Consider the following 26,452-nt stretch of genomic DNA (forward strand, 5'->3'; position numbering starts at 1 on the left):
ACAGTTCAAAGTGAAATATGCAAGCACCAAATTCAGTCTCCACTCCAAGTGGCAGGGGTAGTGGTTACAGCTGTGGTGGTTTAATAAAGGCTACATGTTCTACTTCATTGTCCACAAACAACACTGATAGGTAAAAATTATCAAAATTTGTTGTCTATCATCAAAGTTATCTCAAAGCCTATAAATCACAAGCAATTATACTGTGTGTGTTGATCCGCTCCAGCTTTTCCCAAAAATATACAGACATGGACATAAAGAAACATATGTATAACTCCTTCCTTTTTAGCAAAACTAATGCTTCCAAAGAACCAACAAAAACAAGAAGCATTTCAGAATGGAAGACAGCCAGAGATTCTCTCTCTGATCATTTTCAGTAATCTGCTTTAAAGTTAGTAAGAATTACTAGTGCTTAAATCATTTTTTCTACCCAAACTAACTTTTCATTGTGTGTGGGAAAGAGCTAAATATATATAGGTGATGAAACGATTTTAATTCCTTTTCTCAAAAGATAGCAGTGAGTGCTATCAAGGAAATATAACATCTTCATAGCAATGTAAATAGGAGACTAGGGTGAAAATAAATTGTTCACTTATTCTGACAGTGAAAATTATACCCAGCTTTACTGCCAGAATTTCCCGCTGTGAGAGATTTTCATTTTTTTCATTTCAGCCAGGTGTGCTGGCTCACACCTGTGATCCTAGCAAGAGGACTGTAGTGAGTTTAAGGCCAGCCTGGACTAAACAGCGAGACCCTGTCTCAAACAAACAAATAAACAAGCAAAAAGGGCTAGGGTTATAGCTCAGCTCGAGACAGAGAACTTCCCAAGCATATGCAAGCCCCTGGATTCAATCCCAAGCACCACACACACACACAAATTAAATTCCATTTCATTCATTCATCCACTGATTCAAAGTCACAAGGAAATGAGTTCTCATTGCACAGTAACTCTGTCAAGAGGTCAGCTGCACGTCACCCCCAAACAGCAACTGTCATGCAGTTAAGGTCCAGGATTTACCACCTATCTAGAAATGTTCTGACTTTAGCAAGCAGAACATTTAGTTTAGAACACCATTTTTGAAGACTACATTTTTCTTCCTCGTCATTCAAATTTTACGACAAAATATTGCCTACGATTAACTTAATAGGTCTCCTCCGTAATGTGCCCTGGGTTGCTTCCCTACAGATCTGTGCAGCTTTTGCACATGTCCTTTCTACAGATATCCGAGGACATGTGCAGGCTGTGACAGTAAAACAGTCGCACCTGTTCTTCCTCTGCACTGACTCTGAAAAACATCAACTACCTAATCTTTGTTTTAAACAACTAATAAGAATCACACAGCTTTACATTTGTATAGAAATTTAATTTTCTAAATGCTATAAGCCTCAATACATATTCCAACATATCCAGAAAGGGGAAACCATTCTTCTAAATCTAACACACCACTACACACAACACACACACACACACACACACACACACACAGTGACTCACACTCACAGGGCTCTGCCCTAGTGGAGTGGACGCTGACTATTTCAGATGGGAGCCTGGGATTTACAGGAAAGGAAGCATCATAAGGCCTGAAAGGACTCAGACCAAGAAAACATTGTTTTGCTCCTGAAAGAAATTACCAAGAGAGACTCCATAAGGAGAAAGAGAGAGAGAGAGACTAAGACCAAAAGACCGAGAGACAAATAGAAGAGAGAATACTGAGGTCCATACGTTCCAGGACCTAAATACAATAAATGCACATTATACAGCAATGATGTGTAATTATTTTTACTTCCTTCAATATTTTTAAAGTCTGTCTTTCTCGTATCCTCAAAGGCTAGTGCCCAGCCCGTGAGCATGCCAAGAGCATGTGCTAGTCTGAGTCTCCCTTGTTATTTATTCCATGCCACCATTTTGAAACCAGGGGTTAGAAACCATCCGAATGGTAAGAGCCGCAGAGAAACTAGAGCCAGCCCAAGGCACACACTCAACAAATGCCAAAGAAACCCTCAGGGCTTTGTTCCCATGAAAACACACAAGCTTTAAGCTCCAGTGGTGTAAAAAGACCTTCTAGAGTCACAAGCTTGCCAAGGAAATGCTCTTATTTTCTTGCTTGGAGGTGTGGTGCTACTGTTTGTTCTGAGCTGGGGACTGATTCTACCACAGGAGAACAGTGCCATCACCAAGCTACATGCAGACTCTTCTCACATAGAAATGTTTTGGTACGGTAAACAGCCAGAGTGTGAATCAGCAAAATCATAGGAGCCCATTAAAAGTTACACTTAATCATTTCATTAGTGACTTTGACAGTAGAAGCATGGTGTATTCCTTTGCTGACAGAACATTTGGAACTCAAATAGTGAGAGCCCCGGACCCCTTGACCTTGGTAACATTCCAATTTTCTCAGTTCTAACGGCACTGCAGAGTCCACCAGAACTCAGGTGTCGAGCGTTCCAAATCACTTGTGGAGTTGATGGAAGATGTGTGGAGCTTCCACCAACACAGTACTGTCGTTAAAACTGGGTTTATCCAATGATATGCCAGGGTCTGTGTGTTCTGTCATCAAAGGGCAGAAGAGGAGGGTGGGGAAGCAGAAAGGAAGGAGGAGGCAGTGAAGATCTTTATGAAGAGGGAAAATGAGAAAGTCAAGTAAACAAAATCTACTGGCTTCCTCAACTCAGCTTAATCAGCTCGAAGGTGGCACATATAATAAACAGAGCCATGTGTGAGTTGCTAAGCAGGGTGTCTCAGGTGTGACTGTGTGCACCTTGCCTGCACGCTTCTTCAGTGCACTCTTAGCCCTCCTTGCTGTTTAGACAAGCGATCTTGCCTACTAGCCTAACCTGCTCAGCAGCCTACCCCCCTCTTATATTGTCTTCCAATTTCCTGGAACTTCAAAATCGGAGGAAGAACTTGCATGGTAGATTCTACTGTAGTTTTTTTCTGTCCCCAGTCATTGCCGTGTGACTTGCAGGATAGAGCCCTCAGGGAAAGAACATACTCCCCTACACCACTGGTATCACATGCTTGGCTCTGGCTGGTGACGCAGAAAGGGAAGTGACTTATGCCTCGGGAAGGCAGAAGCCTTCAATTCCGATTCCAGGTTCAGTGTTATACCATGGGCAGGCGTGTCCCAGACAGCGGCTGCTCACTCAGCCTGGATTCCAGAATAAAGAGGACACAGCGGGCATAAGCCAGCTTCATCCTACAGTCAGCTCACTAAAATGTGAGCAGGACTTGTGTCTTTCTTCAGACAAATCACTGAGTTTTTTTTAACTGCCACGTCAAAAGTCTGCCAAAAATTACTAACAAATGACTGTTACCCTTGTATATAAAACAAGAGAGTAATAAGGTTCAAGAAGAACCTTGAAGATGTGATATGTACATGAACCAACTCCCTACAATGAATGTATTCATTATGGTTCACAAATGTGTACTAACAAAGATATTTTAAAAGACAATCCTTTATGTGAAGAAGGAATTCTGATTTGATTCTTCTGTATTTTTCTCCCTTCGACATAGACACTGAGTCCTCAGGGAAGTGTTTCATTCAGTGTGGGTACCACTGCTATTATGATCGTTTCTAATGACGCTATTATGACGTTTCTAATCATGCATGTTTGTGATACATGATAAATACATTCATCCTGGAGATTGGCACATGTACTTTGCATCTTGATCCTTTTATTTATAACTGTGACTACCACTCCCTTTGTAGGAGTCCCATTAGCATCTCATCCTATGACCTGTCAGGTACACGATGGATCATCTGTTTTCTTGAGGAAAATGAGACAGTGAATAGAGTTTTTCTATCATTCAGGGGGCAGCCCGTATAATAGAATAAACCAATACCTTTTGCCAGGTGGATGAAAATCCCACTTTTCAATACAAATATAAAGTGTTAAAATGTTGTGCTTATACTATAAAGTAAATGGAAAGTGGTCAATTTTTGAAAACTAGAAAGCAAAATATATCCAACTGTCTCTGGATAAAACCCTTACCTTCAGTGGACCCTTTGGTGTGAGGGCGTTTATTGAGTTCATCCAATTTGTTCTTCATGTGTGAAAACCAGAAAAGGAAACAAGAAAACAAATCAGAAATGCTCTTTCTTTCCTGCACCATTCTCTCTTCTTAGCACTCTGCTAAATTTAAAAGAAGATCCGTAACTCTGTCGGTATCATAAACATCCCGAAGAAATAATATTTTATCCCACATTGACATTCTAAGCTCTCCTTCCTAATACTAAGCATCAACTTTAACTTCTCCATGAGTCTGTTTCCTTTCCTTAAATCCGTGGCTAAGTATTGTACCAACTTCCCGTGTTGGTAATGATGGTCACATATAAAAATCATTATATATAAATTAACTTGATATATGTAACAGTGCCTCAGTATTTCAGATTAATCCCTAGGTATGCTAAACAATTTCCAAACTAACGTATAAATTAGCTTTTTCTACACCTAGAAAAGTAATACCTCGGCAAGTCTGAAAAATAATGATCCAGCAACTCCACCCATCATTATATATCCTAGGCACACTCACTCAGGTACATGTGTGTGGAAATGCCTTTATAATAATGCCTGTGGCAGCCTTCTTTGTTAAGAGCCAACATTTGGAAATTACCAGTGTTTTCAAGTAGGAAAATGAAGAAAATCAGCATAGTATACTTAGACAATTAAATATAACTATTAGTGGTAAGAATGAGTGAGCTAAACTTTCATGATATGCATAAATCTATCTGAAAACACATGATGATGATAAGACAACTGTATGATTCATGTAGCATAATGCATTCATATAAAATGTATAATATCCAAAACTATGCCATAGGTTATTTGAGGAACCATACTAAAAGTTACTTCATATTATGTTTAAGAGATACATACAAAGAGAGTAAACGTGGTACAGAAACATGCAGTTGAGTTATATAGACTGTATTTTGGATCCCAGTTAATGCTAATAAGAAGGATGAAGGACAAGGAAGGAGAAATTTGGATCCACTGAATCTGTGATGTTTTTTCTTTCTTACAAGATGAGTACTGAGGTATGCCTTTTAGTCTTGCTTCTGTATGTATGAGAAGTTTTCTTTTTAAGGAAATAAAGGTAATCTTTTGGAGAAATGCACAGAAAAAATAAAAACAATTCAGAACTTCTCTAAAATAGTTTAAGACAAGATATTCAAAAGACTGCTCCTTTTCCAGAGAAAAGTAATCCAGAAAACTAGCTGCAACTGACAGATCCCTCTACCGCTTCCCAGGAGAATTTCCTATTGACCTTGGTGGCTCAGGTCTACCATCTGAGATCTGAGCATCATCTGCCTGTAATAATTTGCCTGCATGGTTCTCAGCAGGAGCAAAAACAGGAGAGAGATAAAAATGGCAAGAAGGCAAACTGACTTCCTCCAGCAGAGAGCCAACCTGAGGCCCTGGACTCCCAGGAATCCTGAGGGATGTGGAGGGAAGGGGCAGGAGACAGGGCAGTAAGAGTGTTATATTCCATTTCTCAGAGGCATAATAGAAAAATCACACATATACACGATGATAAAACTACACGTACAAATACATCAGATTCCTCGCTTTGGGCTGGCATCATTCAACTCAGTGTAGCAGCATTAGTCAATCCCTGCTACTAGAAGCATTGATTGGCAGCAGTAAAGGTCTCTGACCACTATTCAGTGAGCAAGTTACTGCTCAGTACTTGAATTTGAAATCCAAGCCTGCGCGCTATGGTGTGATGGGGAGTTGCTGAGCACCTTGCCCCGCCTGCTGTGTCCGGGGAAACTGGGCCCTAGGGCTGCCGGGAAGAGCAAACTCTGGCTCCCGTTAAGCTCCACCCACGGGCGACACCTGCGGGGAGCAGAGGGGAGCGCGAGGTATTGTCCCCGCCTCCTCTGGGCCAGGCTGCAGTGTGTGGGCTGCAGTCTTCCACCAAACACAACCGCTCCTTCCTGTCTCTGGGTTCTGGTAGCTGGCTCCCTCTCCGCCACTTTCTGGGGGTAGTCGGTGCCCTGCTCGCCCCAGAGGGCCTCACAGCTCCCCACCGACTCGGGCCACCCTGCCCGCCTTTGTGCACAGGTCTCTGTTAAATATGTCTGCAACGATCCTTTTAAAAGTGCCTGTTAGAGCCTCTTGGGCACAGCCGCCTGTTTCCCTGAGGATCAGGACTGACAGGCATGGGATCCATGACGGGACAAAAGAAACAGCCTCGGGCTAGAACTGGGAGCCACAAAACAGCCTTGTGGACTTCCTCCGCCCTCCTGTGCTATCCATATGGCTCCAAACCTCAACCTGAAATAACGAGATTAAAATTTCAGCTTTTTCAGTCACGCCAGCCAGTGATGCCACTTCAGGCGGCGGCAGCAGAAATCATTTCCACCGTCACGGGAAGTTCTGTGGACAGTGCTGGTCTCCACCCGTCCTGCTCCTCCAGGGTAGACAAAGACCACTGCTACCTCTGGCGCTACCTTATCATCACAGGTGCAGCCCAGGTTGAAGTCAGACTGGAGGTACATGATCCCCGGGTAGCTGGGCCTGGTGACTTCCTCCGGCATGGCTGGCCGGAAGATGTTGCTTCGAAGGAGGTGATTCAAGCTCCCGTGGGTTCCATTGTTAGGAGCTGGCTTTAATCCCAGGAGATCTGAAGCAAAGAAAACGAGCCTCGAGCTTCATAAAAGTTTGTGATCAGTTACAGTAAGAATCAGTCTTTCCCCTCCCAAGGGTCTGCACGACCCAAACACGGGCCACCCTTCCCGAGCCCCACTCAGTGTTTGACCACGAAGAGGGAGAGAAATTTCCCAAACCAAAGAGCAGGGGAACAGGGCCTGCTCAGCCACTGTCAGCTCAAGAATGATCGCTGCACTTCTCCAAGACTTTTCAATCCCAAATTTTGAAATGAGACCGATCACCAATAAAGAGCCACAAGCCTGCCTCTCATCCCTCCTCATGGGGACAAGAGGAGGCTTTGGCCCGGTGCCTTGAAGCAGCACCAGGCTGATTTCACAGCGAGGGATCAGTTGCCAGGCAGGCACTCAGGGCCTCACCCAAGCAGAGACGGCCAGGGAGACCCAGCAGCCAGACGGCAGGGGACCGGGTAGCCCCGACTCCTGGGCTCCCCCCTGACCACCAGACTGGCACTCCCTCACTAAACAGGAAAAGCTGTCCTCATTCAGTGACTGGAAGCTCAAGGAAGAAAAATAATTCAAAGCACAGAAATAGCTGGCCAGGGAGCAAGCTGGTGAGGTTTTAACTGGACTGCAACGCCAGGGGGTGGGAGGAGCAGTGTGCAGAACTCTGGCTTCACTGGGTCTCGGACCAGCGGCGTCGGACTGTAAGGCTGTTTGGATCAGCCAGAGGCTGCCAACAGCAACACCATGAAAACTCCCAGTTAGGCCTCTGCGCACGGAGACAAAGGCGCCTCAGAAGAGGGTGGCATTCTGTCCTCTGAACCAATGGGCAAATTACGATATTTTTCTGTGGGAAGAGGAGACGGTCCGAGAAATAGACACCTCCCTTCTTTCTCTGACACTGAGGAAGTCAGTATATTAACTGAAGATTAGTTCGCTGGTTTTGATTTAAATATGTGACTTACCACACATGACATTGTAAAGCTCAATGTTTTCAAACGGAGGCACTTTAGTCTTGTATTTAAATGTTGGGCCATAACCTACAAAAACAGTCTTCCAAAAGAAAATAAAACACAAAGACAATTAACCATTCCCAAGGATGAGGACCAGCCCTTCCTCCCGGTACGAAGACCACCCAATGTCCCCAATTCTCTCCCTTCTGAGAATCGCTGAAACACAACGCCAGTTCCTAGCCCCACGGTCATACCTGCATGCTGTTGACCTTGTTATCAAATCCGTGGTCCCCCTGGAAAAAACATTTTCCGGTAGATTTCCTATAAACATCCAAAGATTTCCTGCTTGAAACAATTATATGATCAGTCAGTATTTCTCTCAAAATCACTCCAGTCGAGAGCCAATTTCAGGGTGCAGGGGTCTCTATGAAGGGGCTTTTAAAAGCCGATTCTGGGATAATTGGGGATCTCCCAGTACCACACGGGGCAGAACACTTGTCCCAGGCAATGCTCAGCCTGCCTGTGTGCGTCCCTCACTTCGGCACAGTGAGGTTCTCACCTGTAGGGTGCATTTACCTGCTGCACCTCCACATCCCCCACCCCAGGCTCAGGGCCAAGGCACGCTGGGCAATCAACCCATGCAGATCCGAAAGTGCCTGTGTACAAAGTTACCTATCAGCATAATCCAACTAGAGGACCATTAATAGTGAATGCCGTGTGACAGGAGTGGTGACAGTGCACATCCTTGCCTTGCTCCTGATTTTAGAGGAAAAGCTTTCAGTTTTCCCCATTTAATATGACGTCGGCAGTAGCTCTGTTGTAAATGCCTTTATCAGACTGAGATAAGGTCCTTCTCTGTGGTTTTTTGGGGGGATTCTCTCATGAGTGGATGTGGGATTTTGTCAAAGGCTGTCTCTACATCGATTGAGATGATCACATGATTTCTGTCCTTACTTCTATCACGTGAGGAATCACAGTTATTGATTTACACATATTGAACCCTCTTAGCATCCGTAGGGTGAAGCCTACTTGGTAATGATGGATGTCTGGTCTTTTCAGCAACTGGCTGAATTCTGATTGCCACAAAACCCTGGCATCACCAAAAAACATCCCTATTCAGAAATAGAAAATGGAAACACTGCTCATTTGACTTTCTCTCTTATGACAGGAAGACCGCTTTTTCAGAAGTATCCTGTGGCCCTTGCCCCCCAAAAAGTTTGTGTTAATGTAAATATTCCCTCAGTTCCTACAGGTGCATGGCACTAAAGTGCTGGAAGAAACAAAGACATCTAACAAATGCACAAAAAGTTCCTAGAGCATGGGGTGAGAATATACATGTAAATAACAATACAGTAAGTTCAAAAGCTCTGCTGCTGATGGAAAGACTCGGCTCTGGTCTACTCTGTCATCATTTTTCTCTGACCTTCTGCTCAGCTCCGTGTTGTCTTGATATCAACCCACCACTCACATCAAGCCTGCTCTCTCCCAAGACGCCCCACACATGAGGGGTCCCTGGGAGGACAGTCAGTCAGGACACTGTGGCCACTTCTGCGTGACACCTCTGTGAGAATTCCTTGTCTGTTCTATGTGGTAGCAGTAATTTCCTGTCTTCATGGGTCTCTCCTCATAATCCCATGTGCATAACTCTATCTCTAACCCGTTACGATGGCAGTAGCATGTGTCATGTTTGTCACCGGTGTCTCCTGAGGGTTCCATGCTGGTACCCATTCCTAGAGGACCAACGTTTTCTCTCCCTTGTACACTCACTGGAGAACCTAGCTAGGGTGTGTGTCATAGTTCCTCAGTCAGTGCAAGAGACTCACGACTCTTTCTTGAGAAGAAAACTGGAGAGAGAACCAGTAGGAAAGGGTCGTGTTCAGGTCTGTGTGAGATGAATGAACATTTACTGATTAACTATTCAATCCTGTCTGAAGCCTTCAAGCACGTCCTGCACTCCCTTCAAAAGCAGAGAATATTATCTTTAAAGTAAGGAGTCTTTGTAGTCCAAAAAAGGGCAAACATCGCAAATACTGAAAGCGATGTAAAATATGTCTACAATAACAGAGGTCTTAAGATTAACATTTCTTGGAGTCCTCTGCAAACATCACTACAGAGAAAGTCACCTCCACCAAGGCCAGATCAGCCCAGTACACTATGGGAAGCTCCTGGCTATGCTTCTGACTTGTTCAAGTCATAAAAATAAAAGTTAGAATGTTAATTCAAAAAATGAAGCCAGGGGCAGGGATTTAGCTCAGTGGTTCCACTCCTGCCCCACAAGTGCAAGGACCCGAGTTCGATCCCCAGTACTAAAAAAAAAAGAAAAAATGAAGCCAGGGATTTAGCTCAGTGGTTCTGTTGCCTGCCTTGAAAGCACAAGGTCCTGACTGAGTTCAATCCCCGGCACCAAAAAAACAACAACAACGAAAAAATGAAATGTATACACATGGATACACTGGCAGACCACAAAGAGATGCTGTAGACACTGGGAACAAATGAGTGGGGGTCTTGGCAGTTACTGCTCATCCAGAACATAAAATCTTTGGAAACTAAGGTTTCCACCTGGATTTCTTCTACTGATGACCATGAAACTTAAAGTATTTCCAGTTGCCAGAGAGCAGCGGCGAGGATGCAGGCCAGGGACAGCAGTGCCCCGTTACCTGGCCACGTGCCACCTGCGCTCCACCAGCAAGTGGATGTCCTCGATCCTCCTGTTGTTGGCATAGTGCAGACGTTTCGGGAGGTGCTGCTTCAGGTAAGGCTTGAAGTGCTGGTCTGGCTTTTTACACTGCAATATAAGCAAAAGTCAGTCTTCAGGTAGAAAGTCTTCTACAACAAGTCCTAGATATCCTCTCCCTTGCAAGCTGAAAACATTTTTCAGCCAAACAAAAGGGGATTAGTGAATGAGTAGAATATGTTGAAATAGTACATGCTGAAAACCTGTAGGTTCCAAGGGGATCAGAGAGCTTCTGAGAGGATGAAGCAGGCTCTCCGAGGAGAATGAGGAGTTCTTGAGATACATTCCTGCCCTGGGAGACTGGAACAGAGAGCAATCCCAACCCCAAGGTCTTTCCCAAGTGCCTCAAGTCGAGGGGTAGGAGCTGGGGCACAAAGGGTTACCCCCTAGCAGGCAGGCTGCAGGTCGCTCAAGCGCTCGGGAGGTCTCCAGGCCTTGTGGGCACAGCTTGAGGCTGCGTTGCTCACAAGCACGCACTTTCAGTTCTAACACAAGGGCCAGGCGCTCTCCACTGGTGTCCCTGCCAAAGCCGCTGCAGCAGACATGGCTCAGAGGTCTGGAGAGCTCTTGGGGACACATACTGGGGACGGCCGGGCTGAGACACCCTCCTCCCACCCTTGGGGAGGCAGACGCGGGAGTGAGCGGGCTCCAAGCACCCTCAGGGCCCAGGCCTGGGAACTTGTGACACTTACCGTGAGGTTAGCCATGATGACTTTAGGGTCGTCTATGGGAAGAGAAGCAGAGAGATCTCAGAAGACACGATCGCCATCAGGGAGAGAAGTCATCTCACCCCACCCCTGAGACTGTCTAAATGTGTCGCTTTAACGTCTACTAGGGAGGGGTAGTATTTCAGGAAGTGAAATGCAGCTGGATGAGTGCAACCCATCCTGAGGCAAGCTTCCCTGCTAGGCTCAGTTCTCCTCCTCTGGAAAGGAATTCCTCTTTCCATAGCACCAGAACATCACTAGGTAAACTGCTTCACATTTTCCTAAATGGTTCTGAAACACAGACTTCATTTATTTTCAATTCAATGTCAGAAACTAAGCTGGGCATTTGGGGTTTCTACTGTAACTTCCTATTTATCTGCACATCTTAAACAAGTCACCATCCACTTTAAGATGAATCATCTATGTGATGTTTACGCACAGTGGAGTACTACTCTGCCATAAAGAAGGATAAACTTGAGTCACTTATAGGAAAATGGATGCACCTTGAGGCCATAATGTTAAGTGAAATAAACAGGACACACAGCTTAAATAGCACATGGTTTTTCTGACGTAAGAAGCTCAAAGTATAAATAAGGAGCAAAATAAAAGATAGATAACAGAAGACAAGGAGAGAAATCTTTCACAAATGGGGAGGGACCAAGGGATGGAGGGAGGAAGGCGAGAGGGAGGGGAGGGGATGAAAAAGAACGGAGATGTGTGCTGTCCGTGCACCAGCTCCCCACGAAGAGCGTGATCGCTCTGTACTGCAAACATGCACTCATAAAGATAAAAACTTTTAAATAGATTTAAATATAAAAAGATGAGCATACTAATCCATTGAGTTATGTTTTCCAAAGGAGTTTGTTTTTCTGGTAATCTCGTGGTCTAATTACAGAGGAGGCAGCGCCCCTCTGGCCCTCGGGGCATACACACACACCCCTGGGTCTCACTACCAGCAAACAAAGATTATTTTAGTCAATACTCTGACCTAACTATGTAAATGATGGCTGTGTAAAGACAGGATTCTATTATCTGCAGGTCTGCTTTTGGGGGGATTGTGGGGAGAAAGAGGAGATTGTAGGTTGTTTGGATTTTGTTTTCTTTTCAGAAACTTGGTTCAGTCTATCATTACAGAATCAGCTCTGCTCAGAAGAGGGCCCTGCTACGGAGATCAGCCCTCTCTGGGACAGAACCTTCCAGAACAGAAGCTCCGGGAACAGAAGCTTTGGGAACAGAAACTTCCAGAACAGGCCCTATCTCTGTCACTTACTGCTCCATTGCTCAGGGCTTGTCACAGAGCAGGCTCTCGAGAAACGTTTGCTGGGAAATATTAATAAGTATCCGTTCGTGTGTGCTGAAAATGCACGCTGCCCTGCAGCATAAACAGCCATACTCCAAAGCCTCCCTTCAGACTCTCAGTTCTACAGCTATGAAATCTAGAGCTAAGAGGCAAATCCCATGCTGTTTCAGTGGGATCATGTTTCTGTCATGTCTTTCCATGGAAAGTAAGTGATTGCAAGAACAATCACAGTCTAGCTTCGGAGATGCTGTGTCTCCTCCAAGGCTCACTGAGCCGAGGGGCTTTAGAAGGTGGGAGCTGCAAACAGGAGGAACCAGGCGTGCAAAGCAGGCTCTGAACCTGCAAAGGACTCGGCAGCCTCATGAACCTGCATCCTCAAAGGGACCCACAGAGTCAGTCCACGCTCTTACACAGTGAAGAGGTAACCCAGCACGGAGCAATCCTGTGCTCATCGAGACCCCAGAGAACCACTGGGAAACAACCAATGGCTGTGTCCGTGTTTGGGATCCTGGTGTTAAGGTCCCCACCTTTTCATGCTCACTGTTCTCAAGGGCCAGGACTAAGAATCAGCCGATCTGGGTTCAAATCCCAGCTCCTCCACTTATGAATCGTCACCCTCTGAGCCAGTTCCTTCATCCCACTCTGACATCTGATGCTGTCATCTACAAGGGGACATGAATGCGCATCACACGGGACCTCTTGGTGTGTTAAATAAGACTGTGTACGTGTTCACTCGAAAAAGTGACACAATGGAGACACGGCTGTCGTGGCTGACACATCCACAGCTCTGACTGTGTGCTAACCGCAAGTCTAGGTGACACAGATGGAATCTCTCCTCCAGTCTCCCCCAAATCCCTACTTTACAGATAAGGAGGAGGAAGCATAGTGTTAAGCAGCTTGATGGCACACCTGGCAGAGCTGGAGTTGGATCCTGGACACCTGGTTGCTGTTTTCACCACCCCACCTCTACTGTCTGCCCCAAAATGAAGTCACACACAAGGCTGGGGCGTGTCTCAGTGGTAGAGCATTTGCCCAGCATGAGCAAGGCTCTGAGTTCTATCCCCAGCACCGCCAAAGGTGGAGGAAGAAGAAGAGGGATGGGAGAAGGGGAAGGAGGAGGAGGAAGGGGAGGAGGAAGAGGAGAAGGAGGGGAGGAAGAGAGGGAGGAGGAAGACCGGAAGAAGAGGAATGGAAGGAGGAGCCAGGGGGAGGAGGGGGAGGAGAAGTAGAAAAGAGAAAGAAAGCGATCACATACGGAAGTATTTTGTAGAGCACCGAACACTGCTTCATTGGTAGCTATTATTACACAGGCGCCCCGTCTTTCTCCCCCAGACAAACTCCCCGTCAGATTTAAGGATGTCAGAAATACCTCTCAAAATAGACAAACTCTTGCATAACCCCTAAAAGGCAAATACCAAAATCCAAAGCTAACTTAAGGACCTGGGCCCAGCCTATGGTGACAGCCACCTTCCTCAAGAGAGCAGAGACAGAAGCCACAGGGGACAGGGCAGGCCAGGGGTGCATGGCGAGAACAGCACTGGCCTTTTACTGCACGGCATTGCTACAGCCAGCCTGGGACCTCGTCCCACGGGTGCCGACACAGGAATGTCATTTGGGAAAAACTTAACTTTCCAAAAGCTTTAAGCTTGGTGTCAATGCTGTCTTATTCCCAAGGCTAAAAACTTTTAAAAGATTGGTTTTTTGCCCATAATGTAGTATCTCAAATAAAACTATGGACTTCTCAAAACCGAGGTAGGTGGCATCTTTTTAGCCCACAAATCAATTCATGTCAGTGGCAGATCACAATCAACATATAAAATGAGCGACAAGATTATTCCTGTTTGTTTCCAATCTTTCAGCACATCCGCCAGTCCCCCTACTGTTTTCCTGTCCTGAGTTCTGCCAGTCATTTGGACAAAGAGGAAAAACCCTTCCACAAAGCCCCTGGGAACCGTCGGGGTCCAAAGGGTTCTGGCAGACCCCATTTTAGGTCCAGCTAAGGGGCCAGCCTAGGCTTGATGTTAAAAAGAAAAACTCCTCTCTTGCAAACACAAGTTTACAGTTACAAACATGCCTCAAATTAAGTTTAATTTCCACGTGATGAAAACAAGAGCAAATATTTGTATAACACTACTCTGTGCCGGGAGCTGCTCCAATACACACAGATTAATTTCCACAGCAACCCTGAGAGATACACACTGCCTGTTGTCATCCCCACTTCTCAGATAACAAAACTGAGCCTCGGGGTCCAAACGGCTGACTTCCGGTCACCTGGCTAAGCAGTAGTTTTAATAGTCCACATCTGCAGAGCATAATGGCCACGCTCACTGCAAGGAGCTGGCGCACACACAGAACACTGCTTCACTCCTTCTCCATGCCCTCGCCCTCATTCTATCTTTTGGTCCCTTCCCTTCTGCAGAAGTTCCATCTCCCTGTTTCCTACTACGTAGTTTTGATTTTGCTCTTTAATTTACTTATAATTTGGGTTTCTCATATAAGAGAAACCTGCAATATTTAAGCTTGTGCATTGGATTTATTTCACTTAGCATTATGGTCTCGAGATGCATCCATTTTCCTACAAGTGAGTCAAGGTTATCTTTATGGCAGAATAGTGCTCCATCTTGTGTAAATACATTTTCTTTATTCATTCATCTGTTGGTGGACACATAGGGAGCTTCTGAGATTCAGCTATTATGAGCTGTGCTGCTATAAACATAGGAATGCTAGGATTTTTTTTTCCCAAGTATTCCAGTTTCACCTATTCCACTATATTATCATTCTACCCACTTCATACTTTAAGAGTCAACTTACATTTAGCATTATTGCTAAATTTGGACCGGATTCTTCCCAGAGTTCCAGGCACTAAGGTAATATCATCCACGTTGGTCAGGTAATTGCTCAGAAACTCAGTTCTTTCACAGGTGACATCCTCCATTCCTGTGGAGAGGGAAAGAAAAGTATTTTCATACAGCATTAAAATTAAAACCTTCATGCAGACACCCATGATGACCTCCAGGCACCTATTTACTGTTCATAACCTAGTGGGCAGAACCCTCACATTTTCCTTAACTTGACTTGAAATTTTTTTAACCCTTCTTTCCAGAACCTTCCACTGGGCTCTGATTTGGCCCTAGAAGGTTGAAAAATGCATCCTCTTAATTTTCATTTTAAGCTATTGAGCAAGAATAGCAAGACAAAGGAAGCAACCATGTTTTTAAGAAAACAATTTACATTGACTATGAAAAAGAGCTAGTCTTTAAAAGAAAGTCCTAGATTGCTTTAAATTCTTTCTAGCTAAGAATCGTATAAATAACTGAAATACATGTTTTGTTGTCTTTTAGAAAATGTCGTTTTTTCAGCTCTCTCTCTCTCTCCCTCTGTTTCTCCCATCTTGAGCACATAATCAGCAGCTCTCCTCTGTCTCCTCCGGTGGCCTTGAATACCCCTGACAAAACAATGCTGCCAATGAGAGATGAGCAAGCAAGAGATCTGCTCCAATGACCACCCAAACTGAAAAACAAAATAATGCTGAAAGAAAACAAGTTGAAAACAGTGTAATTAGCCACAACCGAAAGCTAGCAACTGCAGCACAGAAATGGTGGAGGTAGGGAATTTTTTTAACCAACTAATGTTCCTTTCCTACCCCCAAATGGGTTTTCTGCCCCCCATCAAGAAAAGCTTCTTAATCAATATTTTTAAAAAGAATAAAAACAAAAACTCAAATCTTAGAATTACAGACTAGAGCAGCTAATAGAGACCTTTATTGTCATTGGAGGAAATCAGAAGATGACATGGAATTAGAAAGGTTAAATGTCCTATAATCCCCTAAGAATCCAGTTTTACTCCCCACGATCTGGTTACCCACGGTCCACTAGCAGTCCAAAAAAACTAATGAAAAGTTCCAGAAATAAAGAATTGCTGGGAGTATGATGAAATTCATGCTGCCCTGCTACATCCCACCTTTCTCCAGCGTCTCCACCCCACGGTAGTTGGGAGAGAAAAAGGAGGGCCATGTTCACTCTCTAAGAGGGAAAAGCGGGTATTCTATGAAGGGTGACCTAAGGTTTGGGACTAAAGATTTATAACCCAGAGTGGCCCAGATCTAGTATTCTCCACTCAATCCTTGGTGGTGCTGGTGCTGGTGGTTATTGTTGTTGTCCTTGTTTAACACAAATTGGAGTGGAAAGAAAAATGTATCCCAGTGTAGCACAAGGATTATTTTTACCTTATCCTTTAGTATACAAACTCTTGGAAATAAACATTAAAACAATAAATAGTTACTGTGTTCTAGTACCAGATTAGTCCAGGAAGAGAGTCTCCAAATACATATGAATAGAAGGCTGGAAGGATTCTCACTCATTACCTTCTAGGCAATCACATAAACTACTCCAAGGATGAACAACGTTCTCAAGATTTCTGAGCAACCTCAGCTTCATCAACTGTGTCACAACCTCCAAATTCTTGGCCCTATCTGGTGCTCTCCACTAAGTCAAACTCATGGAGCATGACTGTGTGGAGGGTAAGAGTGAGTCCCCTCAGGGGAATAAGTTAGTCCTCATGGTTTTTCCTCCTAGTTTCTCAGAGATGTTCTAGGAAGATCTGGAAAGAAAACATCGGCTCAACAGAAAGAGCTATGATTAAGGAAATTCACCAGCCATTCTAAATGGAACTACCAAAGAATCAACCAGTTTCCATCTTCCAAACTCTACTAGAAGGGAGTAGTCCCAAATTCCAAGGTCCTTATTTCCATGTGATAGTTCTGGAATACAATGTCTGTGAAATAAGGATGCCCTGGGCTGGGGATTTAGCTCAGGGCTTCCAACGCCTGCCTCACAAGCAGAAGGTCCCGAGTTCGATCCCCGGTACCAAAAATAAACAAATAAATAAGGGTGCTCTATGAGGCTCCCCTCAGCTCTATAATCATACCGTGTTTATGATGTTCTTGATCACCTCAAAAAAAAGTAGTCATGAATTTTTCTACTTTATGAGGTGATTTAGAAAAACTGCTTCCTAGACTGCTTCTTCCTGTCTCTAATAGTCTCCTGGATCGCAGAAAGGCCCTCTGGTCTCTGTCTTGAAGTCCCTCAGTGAATTCAAGGAAACCATTGATTTATATGCACTTTCTTTGCCTCTGCCTCCTAATCATATTTAGTCTTTTGTAAAACACATAAACTCTGTGGGGCCCTTTTGAGGATATGGTTCACAGGGGTAAGAGCTTAGCATCTGATACATCACGTTCACAGATGAAGTGATTAATACCACTAGAGAAATATCCATGACATTTTAATGAGATACATCTTTATAGACAGGCCTTTCCTACAAGTAAAAGGAAGATACTGAAGTCCCTATTCTGATTAAAATAAACCTAGGCCACCTCAGGTTGACTCATACTTTTCCATCAGTACCTAATTTCTTCCCTATCCTGAAGAAAAGGAAAAATGGGTAAAGAATAGAACCTTGGATTCTAAAAACAAGGAATCCTTTCCTCAACACCCACAGAATCACCTACTTATCCATTTATTAGCAAAGAAAGACACTGAGCTTTACCGTGGTCCCCCACAAAGATGACATTCACACAGCGATGCAGCTTGAGTTGCTTCAGCCCATCCATGAGTTGCCCCATGGTTTTGTCAATGTCCCTCAGAGGGTTTGTCATCTGGAAAAAAGAGCAAGTCAGACCTCACAGGCTTTGTTTATTGGTTTGTCTGTCTCTTTATCTTTAAGTTTCCACAGATCTTCTACCCTTAGAACATTCTGGAAAGAAAACTTCAGGCCCAGAGGCAGAGCTTTGTCTAGGGGAGAGTTTCCTGGCATTTTAAGGGCAATCTGGTCCAAGCACTTTATATTCTTTCAGGAGAATTAAAACTGCTCCTCATCCAATCCCTGTCATGATTCTTTGGCACATGAATATAGGAAATATGACTGAGATCAATTCTTTTTTTAGAGGTAAAATGGGTTTTCTAAAATGTAATGACATTCTGTAAATCCAAGACTTTTAAGAATGAACAGAAAGTCAGATGGATAGTTTATGTGCTTTACCTTCTATGAAAAATCACATTAGGCTTTGAACCATGGTAAGAAGATAGTGGCTAAGTAAATCAAAGGAATTCTGAAGTTATGAGCATAACCTTCCACTTGGATCTATCTTGTGTAACAGAGACCTTAACTGTCAACTTCTGAAAGCAGTAGATCATTAATAGAAAAAAAAACTATTCTAAGAAACACACTTCTGCTCCTCAAATTATTTCGTTTCAAGCTGATTTTGCATGAAATAACAATCTACAGGGTCCTAACTTACACAAAAAATGAATCACTGAGTTTTTTCTAGAAGGTTTCTTATTGAGTCTAACACCATTTCCAGAGTCTAAAACACAACCCACCTGTTGTTATTGCTCCAATGGAAGTTTCTAACGACATGAGTATTTCCACATACGTACCCCAGGCTTTCTTTCTCACCTCATCTCTAATCGCAATGGAAAGAGTTTTAAGACACTTCACATGCTTCGAACACGTGACTGTACTTTAGAGGAATTTTACTGCTTAGCTAACAATCAGACAGACCCATGATGACAAAGAGCAGAAGAGACCTGAATTTCACTTTTGCTCAGGTACATAATATTATCTTCCATCAGCATCTTCCCAGATGATTCAAGACCTTTTCTCACGTTATCTCATTAGTACTATCAGCTGTGGGGTCAGTATTTCAAATCCTATCCCAAGGAATAAATCACAACAGAAAGCTTTGAAATGAGATGTGCAGCATAATCTGCGAGGACTGACAGATCTGGGACTCTGTGGCAGTTGCTTCTAAGAAAACCATCCTCTCCTCCAATATCTTTGTCTAGACAAAGAAATACCAAATGCAAAACATATGTCAATTCTTGGCAATGATTTATTTTCCTTTACTTAGCAGGACAATTCAGGTAAAATCCATAGCCTACTTCTTAGCAACCAATTCAGACGATCATAAATAAGATCCCGGCTCAGAAGTTGCTGCAAGTTTCAGGACAAGTAACAGCCACAAGCTCTATGGAATATACTAGAAAGAATGATTATCCATGTCACTGGAGAAAACACGACTCTATCTGTCCACTGTTTACACATTCATTCCATCTCAGCTATTCCTTTGTCTCTATTCTAATACCTTTTCTGATTGCTGAACACTTAGACCACTAATCTAAGTCAACTTTCCATTGAGTTCTAATCCGCATTGTTTTTGAGCACTATCCTTGCTACCTCTAAGGTTATTCTCAAGAAGCAGGGCCAGAAACCACTGTGTCTAAATCTGTACATTAAGTGCAAGCAAAACCCACAGCCCCCTTAACAGTCACTCCAACCCAGATGCCAATACTAGTGTGAGGGCAAATAATTCCATGGAAAATAAAAGGGTCCTTTTTGCAATCATGCTGAAAGGTCGGGAAGTCTTCACATCACCATTAACCTCTAAAGTGCCAGATTCTTCTGGCCCCAAAGCCAAGAATGACACACAGGAGAGTTTTTCTAAAACATAAACAGCCAATTTTCAAACCAAGGCACCAAAGGAAATCTCCGACTCATTCCTGCCCACCACAAACCTTTGGAACGATAGATGAACTTACTTTGTCCTGACGAGTTTCCGCTGCATAATGATCCATCCTATGTAATTTTCTTCTTCTTTTCTTTGGAGGAGCAACTGGTCTTTCCTGTCTCCTCTTAGGGGCAACTTTCCTCTTAGGTCTCTTAGCCGGAGTAAGAGGTGAGCCATAACTACTCTCCTGTACTGGCGGATAAAGATGGCTCCACTCAGAAGCCGTCTGCCCCCAGAGCTCATGCTTCCCCGTCCGGGGTCACAGAGTCTTAGCAACACTAGGTCTCCACAAGTGAGAACACGTCAGAGAAGGGTGAGTCGAGACCTCGATAAAGAGAGCCTCCTGCAGGGCTGCGGATGCTGCTGCCACAGCTCCACACTGAGAGCAAAGATGCAATGTAAGACGACCTCACCGTGTGGGTTTCTTCTGCTGAGGAGCCCACTTGTGGCATCCCCAAGGTGACGCGAAAGAAGCTGTGTGCTGCACAGCTCCCGCGTTAGGGAGAGACTGTCTTGGTTATGAAAACCTCTCCACATGTAAAATACTAGCTTACAACGGAGCAGAATATGGTCACTCGATCAGCTCAAGTTGGACTCAGGCTGACGAAGGTGGTTCTGGTCAAGAATCTGTGAATACCCATTCACACCACCAAATAATCGGAGCACTGTCACCTTCCTTGCCAAGGACCGGGGAAAAGGTGAAAACTAAAGGTGGAATGAAATATAAATAATAAACAATCCTCCTTGGTCCTGCAGGTGCATTCACAAATCAAGACTCTCCAGATAAGAAGGGTTTCTTTTCACTGACAACAGGAATTTCCAGGACAGGGAAGCTCTAACATAAATAGTACTGTACCTTGTAAAATGGTCTTTGAGAACTGGGTAAAATGTGAAAACTCATCGAGATGTCCACGTCTTTGTGTACAGACGCAGAAAGCCTATGTAACTTGCTCTCCAAAGCCCCTGTGTGGGGGAACGACAGTGCTCTGTGTTCTGTCTGAAAACCCAGGGGCGGTGGAGTCTGATGCACCGACTAACAGAAGAGGGTGACCTTTTGCAACCTGCCAATGTTGGAGGAAATCTGGCCCCTGATTTGCTGATGGTGCAAGGGTGAATTCAAGCAGCAAGCCCTGCGTCTACCTTGCTAGCTTCTCTCCGGGTGGGATGGTCCCCAGAGCCATTCTGATGCAAGAAGGGGCAGGAGGAGGAACGAGGTTAGTGAACCCAGGAAGGAGCACGTCTGCCATGCGGTTTCGCTCTTTCCGGGGCAAGCAACTGCAGGGGCGGGCGCTTCTGTCTCTGCCTCATCCTGTCTAGCACAGCGACCCAACAACACATCCCCACAGGAAGGTTTGGGTCATTTGAATGCTGCTAGTTTTAGGCATATCTCCACGAGAAGAGCAAGAAAAGGAAAGGAGAGTTTTTCCATTTCATGGTCACCAAATACATTCTGCTAGCGTCAGATCTGCCCGTCAAACACGAGGCCATTTGCAAGAGACTCCAACATTCCCAGGACTTTCCAGGCGAGCCTTCCGAGGGCAGCGGGTTAGATGAGCAGGGAGAAACAGGCTTTAGCCAAACTGAGTTTTCATCCAATAATTACAGTGCATTTGTTTCCTTCTTCAAATGTTAGCAGTAGATGAAAGCTAAGTTTTCACTGACCAGCCATACTGTAGCCTGAATTGAGAAGTTTTAGCCTGAGGTTATTAAGGTAGAGGGACACATTTTCCTACTTTTCAGAAGGGTACTTTGCCCTCTGAAGGTAGGGACTAGCCAGCCAAAGCTCTGCCTCTAGGCCATGAAGAGCAGCCGAACAAAAGGTCACAGAGAAAGCATAGAAGGTCAAAGAGGCAAAGATTGCGCCAATAATCAAAAGCAAGCATATTTTTAAACATTCACCATTACACTATGAAACCAGGAGCAATACACCATTTCTTGAAGCTATCAGCCCAATGTTTGGTCATTTCATTTAATAGATTTCTGAGAATCATCCTGGAAAACAATGTACTCAAATAGTAAGCAAATAAAGCACAAACTTCAGTTGAATTCATCCTATTGTAGTGTATAGCATTTTGCTAGTAGAATCATTTTAATTACATTTCAAAGCCAAGTTATTTTCTTGTACGTAAAAGACAACATGTTACTGATTTTTTAAAATAATATATTACATAGTATTCATAATCTTCTCGCTCACAAAAAAATTTATATGATAGTACATAAGAATATATGTATGTACATGCATGTATATAGGATACTATATATGAGTATGTAAGTCAATTGGTCTGTCATACAAAAGAGGTTTTGCTGATTCACTTTGGGTTCATGTTTTAAAAGTATAAAGTGTATTTTATTTTGGTTTGGTTAAATAAGATCCCTAGAACCAAATGCAAAATAGTTAAAATCTCAAAATATTCCTTCCTTTATGAGGAGGAAGTGATCAGATTATCAGAGATTTGCTATTACTGAGACATGCTAGAGGATTTACCCAGTAGTTCTACAAGCAAGTCCCAGCTGCAAGAAACGTTAGTACTAAAAAGAATGTATATAACATGAATAGTACCAACTCTTAATTCAAAAGTACTACAGGACAAAAAATGCTTGTATCTTTATGAGCGACCCTAGACGTAGAAACCATCATTATGGCAAAGGAAGTATTCTATATCATGCTTCATTTATTCACTGCTCAGTATTTCTGGAACAAGAAAAAATTGTTTCTTAATTAAAACACATACACATATGCTTTCAATAAGTAAAATTCAAAGACATTCATGGATAAAGAACACTCATTGTTAAGTCATATAACTTAAGGTACAAGTTACACCTCATCTGTCGTGTTAAAAGTCGACTTTTGCCTTAAAGACAATGTTCTGTGTGATGTGAACTCAGCTACTACTGGGTCACTTTGCTTGTCCCCTGAACTGAGGGAGGCACACATGAAGTCCATGGGAAGGACCAGGCTCTGAGAGCCAGGAGGGCTCCTATTCTACCTCCAAGTTCTACTTACCATCCCAGCAACCTGGACAGCCCGGTCTCTCCAAGACCCAGCCTCCTGCTTTCAAACGAATGGCTGTACCAATCCCAACCCCTGCTTTGCCTACCGTTGGGGCCTTTAAGGGATATCCTTCCAGCAAAGTTGAACTTTTAAATAGAGCACATGGAACTGCTTAGGTTTAACGTTTTAATAAAACATGGCTGCCTTTGTTTGCTTTAGATTAATTTCAAAGAAAGTCATCCTAAAGATAAAACAACCATTCTTACTTTGCTTTTCTTTCCTGGCAAAATAAGGTTTCTGTGTCATGTATGCAGATGTTTATCTCATTTTATCATTTGTGTTTCATAATCATGAAACATGGTTAAACATCAAAGGGTGATAAAAAGAGCATCAGATTTATACGACTTCAGTGATTTAAGACAAAGAATGGTTTCACATAGCCACTAATTTCTAATGTTTAAAAAGAAACCACTGACCACTAAGTTGACAGTAAAGTATCAGAAATACCGACGGAATCTTGGTCGTTCCTTTGTTTAAACATGCCGCAATTTGTTCAAAAATACTTAAACCGAGATACATTTATCTGCATCTCTAACTCATTTTTTATGCTGAATGCACTGAATTTAACGGAAGGCAACAGTGGTATTATAGGTTATTGGAAAATTGGAGGCAGTTTCCATCAACAGAGTTTTTAAAATAATTTCTCAACTGGCATTAAGTGTTATTATGTTAATGTACAACTCATTACCCTGATTAAAAAAGGTGGAAAACACTGACAATATTAAAAAGCCTTGACATGTAGGTGTCATATTTATATTTTTATTTATTTTTTTTGGTACGGGGGATCGAACTTGGGTCCTTGCGCTTGTGCAGCAGGCTACGAAACCACTGAGCTAAGTCCCCGGCCCTGGTGTCATATTTTTAAATGATTTATGTGGTGATGTTGGGAAAGTTTCCATTCTAGATGAGAAAGGAATATAATAAAATATAGTTGTGCCTCAGTTCATGCATGCTTTTTTTGCAAACAATTTGATTTTGCAAACAGAAGCATTGCACAAAATTTTGTTTTTGTTTGCAAACTCTGCATTGGGTGACAACCATGACCGCAGCCAACTTTCCCACACAAACACGAATGTGGCCATCATTTCCAAAATTGTTGGACAAACCAAGTTCGTGAACCGAGGTACCAGTGTATAACCATTCCTTTCCCATCTCCTGAATCTAGTTATCCCGGACCCTGACTTACAAACTGACTGTCTTCTACTGACAAGGCTGAGTGTTGGATAAAAGGGTGTCACGCAAGTCTGCTAATCAGATTTACTCAGTAGTTAAGAATTCATTTTACCTTTGGGGAGGGATGGATATGTTCATACTCTTTCATATGGTGATGGTTTCATGGTACAAAGGTGATGGTTTCATGGTACAAATGCCAATGTCAAAATCTATCAAATAAAAACGTGCCCAGCACTCTAACATAGGAAGCTGATTGTACCTACTAAGGCCATTGGGATTCTTAGCTAACCCACCCTCTCTGAACCGCGTAGTCATTGGAAGGGTGCTGAAAGGCAGTTGTCATGTTTTGTATCAGGTTTCATTTCAGGAGTCCCTCCCACTCTTTCCTGTGATAGTTTTGCCAGCCCTTCCCAGTCCTCCTTCTTCTGATTGAAACCTACAAGGCTGGAATTCACCCCATTTCCCATTAACATCAAGTTTAGGGTATGTTTCAACATCAAAGCAATCTGAAATACAAGTTCCCGTAAGAGAAACCCGTATGTTTGGGTTGTTTTTAAATGTTTTTAGTCTTGTTATTGATTATGTATAAACCTCGTAGACAAGAAGACCCAAAGACTGCACAAATCCTAAAGCCAGGTCGGTGCACCAAGTGGCCCAGGAGGCAGTTTCTGTTCAGGCAGATGATAAACTACTAACCTCAGGGCCGAAGGGGCCGTACTTGTGTCCAGATAAGTCAGGCTGTTCAGAATAGAAGGCGTAGACAGACGGCCTGCGGGAAAATTAGAAGGCTCAGAACTCACACCACACAGAGCAACCATCCACACACACTTTAAAAAAAAATCCACGGAAAACTTTTCTTCTCCTATTGCATCCACGCCCTCGAGACCACTCCCACTATGGTAACCAGCTGGCACCACCCTGAGGAATCGAAAGTCAAAGGAAAATGCGAACACTCGCTCAGGTCTTTGACCCCCAAGATCACAGAGTCCAGAGATAATTTGCGCAGGCCTTCCCATCTGCAGCCTGAAAGAACCAATCCGTCCCAGGACACAGTCGGCATAGCTGCTCCACCTCTGAGATGCCGAGGGTTCGTTCCTCACAGCCAGAAAGGGCCCCCACTCCCTGTCATGGCCAGGTTAATAGCTGCAGTTGTCCATGTAGTGCTGTGGTTCCCAACAGCCCAATCCTTCTTAGGGAAATAAGATTCAAAGCTCACAGGCACAGAACTTTACTAATGCCAGTCCTCGGCTTCCATTTCACAGTCCATTTAGGGTTTCACCCACAAAGTCCCGGAGAGAGAGCAAGAGACAGAGGAAACCATACCTCTCATTGTCTGGCAGGGAGAGCCACTGCAGGATGGTGAGTATCCTCCGCTCGTGAGGGATGGCGCTAAAGTCCGGGACAAACCGACAGAGCATCTTATTAGCCTGCACCCAGGCCAAGCGTCTCACTTCCCACCGCCTGTTTGAACTTCGCTCCAGTAAAAGGCCTGGATTAGCATTTAAACCTCCATTTCCTTTTCTGACATAGCACCTCGCTCACCCCCTTCCACAGAAGACCAGGCTGGAAATTCTGATTCACAGGCCAAAAGAAGAACCTGTCCTGCTGATCAGAAACTCTGCTCCCTGCAGAAAGAATCCTGGCTACAGGATCGTTGCTGTTTACTGAGTCCAGCCGTTCGCTGTGACAGAAGAGGAAACTACTTAACACCCTCAATCTGCCTCTTGCTGGTAGTGTGACCTCTGTGGGCCTCCATACCTCCTGACCTCTCCCAGCCTCTGTACATTCATCAGTAAAAGGAAGACAATGGCAAAGCACCACACAGCTTGCTTGTAAGGGTAAATGAAACATGGTAAGCAAGCGCCCTGTACACAGGAAGTGCTTAACAAAAATACTTGGTTTATTAATCATCAGAATTTGCCATCACTCTGCTGCTCAACAGCTATATGACTTTAGAAACGTTAACCCGAAACTTTAAGTTCCGCTTCTGTAAAATAATGGGTTAGGGAAGGTACTCTTGAAATTCTCATCCAGCTCTATAAAAATCTACAAGAGGAGGCACATGTAATTATAAGACTGCCCAAGATTATACAATCTGCATCCACAATGGCTTTGTGTTTAAACCTCATTCCTCTGTTGAATCATAATTACCCTAACGCAACAGTACCGCACACTGGGCTGGGTCAGCTCAGGGTGCTGAGCAGCTGAGCGGTACCTTAACTTGTAGGGAATCTGTTTACCTGTTCCTAACCAGGAGCACAAAATGCTCTTCTGCTCATCCACTCACGACCAGGCATTAGACCCAAGTTCATGGTGAATTGAAGCTAAAACCCAGTTTTATCGTGGTGAGCAAGA

The 26,452-nt window shown here is 43.8% G+C and overlaps 1 protein-coding gene across 1 annotated transcript in view; it reads right to left on the bottom strand.

The window, feature by feature from the left end:
* The window catches only part of Enpp2 (ectonucleotide pyrophosphatase/phosphodiesterase 2), a 95,759-nt gene that overhangs the window by 14,780 nt on the left and 54,527 nt on the right, over positions 1 to 26,452 (bottom strand). The window contains 10 exon segments of the mRNA XM_013074127.2: positions 3,991 to 4,042; positions 6,453 to 6,625; positions 7,577 to 7,664; positions 7,819 to 7,906; positions 10,222 to 10,349; positions 10,991 to 11,022; positions 15,117 to 15,242; positions 17,853 to 17,961; positions 24,794 to 24,866; positions 25,421 to 25,486. Coding sequence (XP_012929581.2) covers positions 3,991 to 4,042; positions 6,453 to 6,625; positions 7,577 to 7,664; positions 7,819 to 7,906; positions 10,222 to 10,349; positions 10,991 to 11,022; positions 15,117 to 15,242; positions 17,853 to 17,961; positions 24,794 to 24,866; positions 25,421 to 25,486 — 935 coding nt within the window.

Source organism: Heterocephalus glaber, unplaced genomic scaffold (assembly GCF_053883595.1).
Source record: "Heterocephalus glaber isolate CG9 unplaced genomic scaffold, H.glaber_assembly_v1.0 deba00001555, whole genome shotgun sequence".
NCBI classification, from domain to species: Eukaryota; Metazoa; Chordata; class Mammalia; order Rodentia; family Bathyergidae; genus Heterocephalus; species Heterocephalus glaber.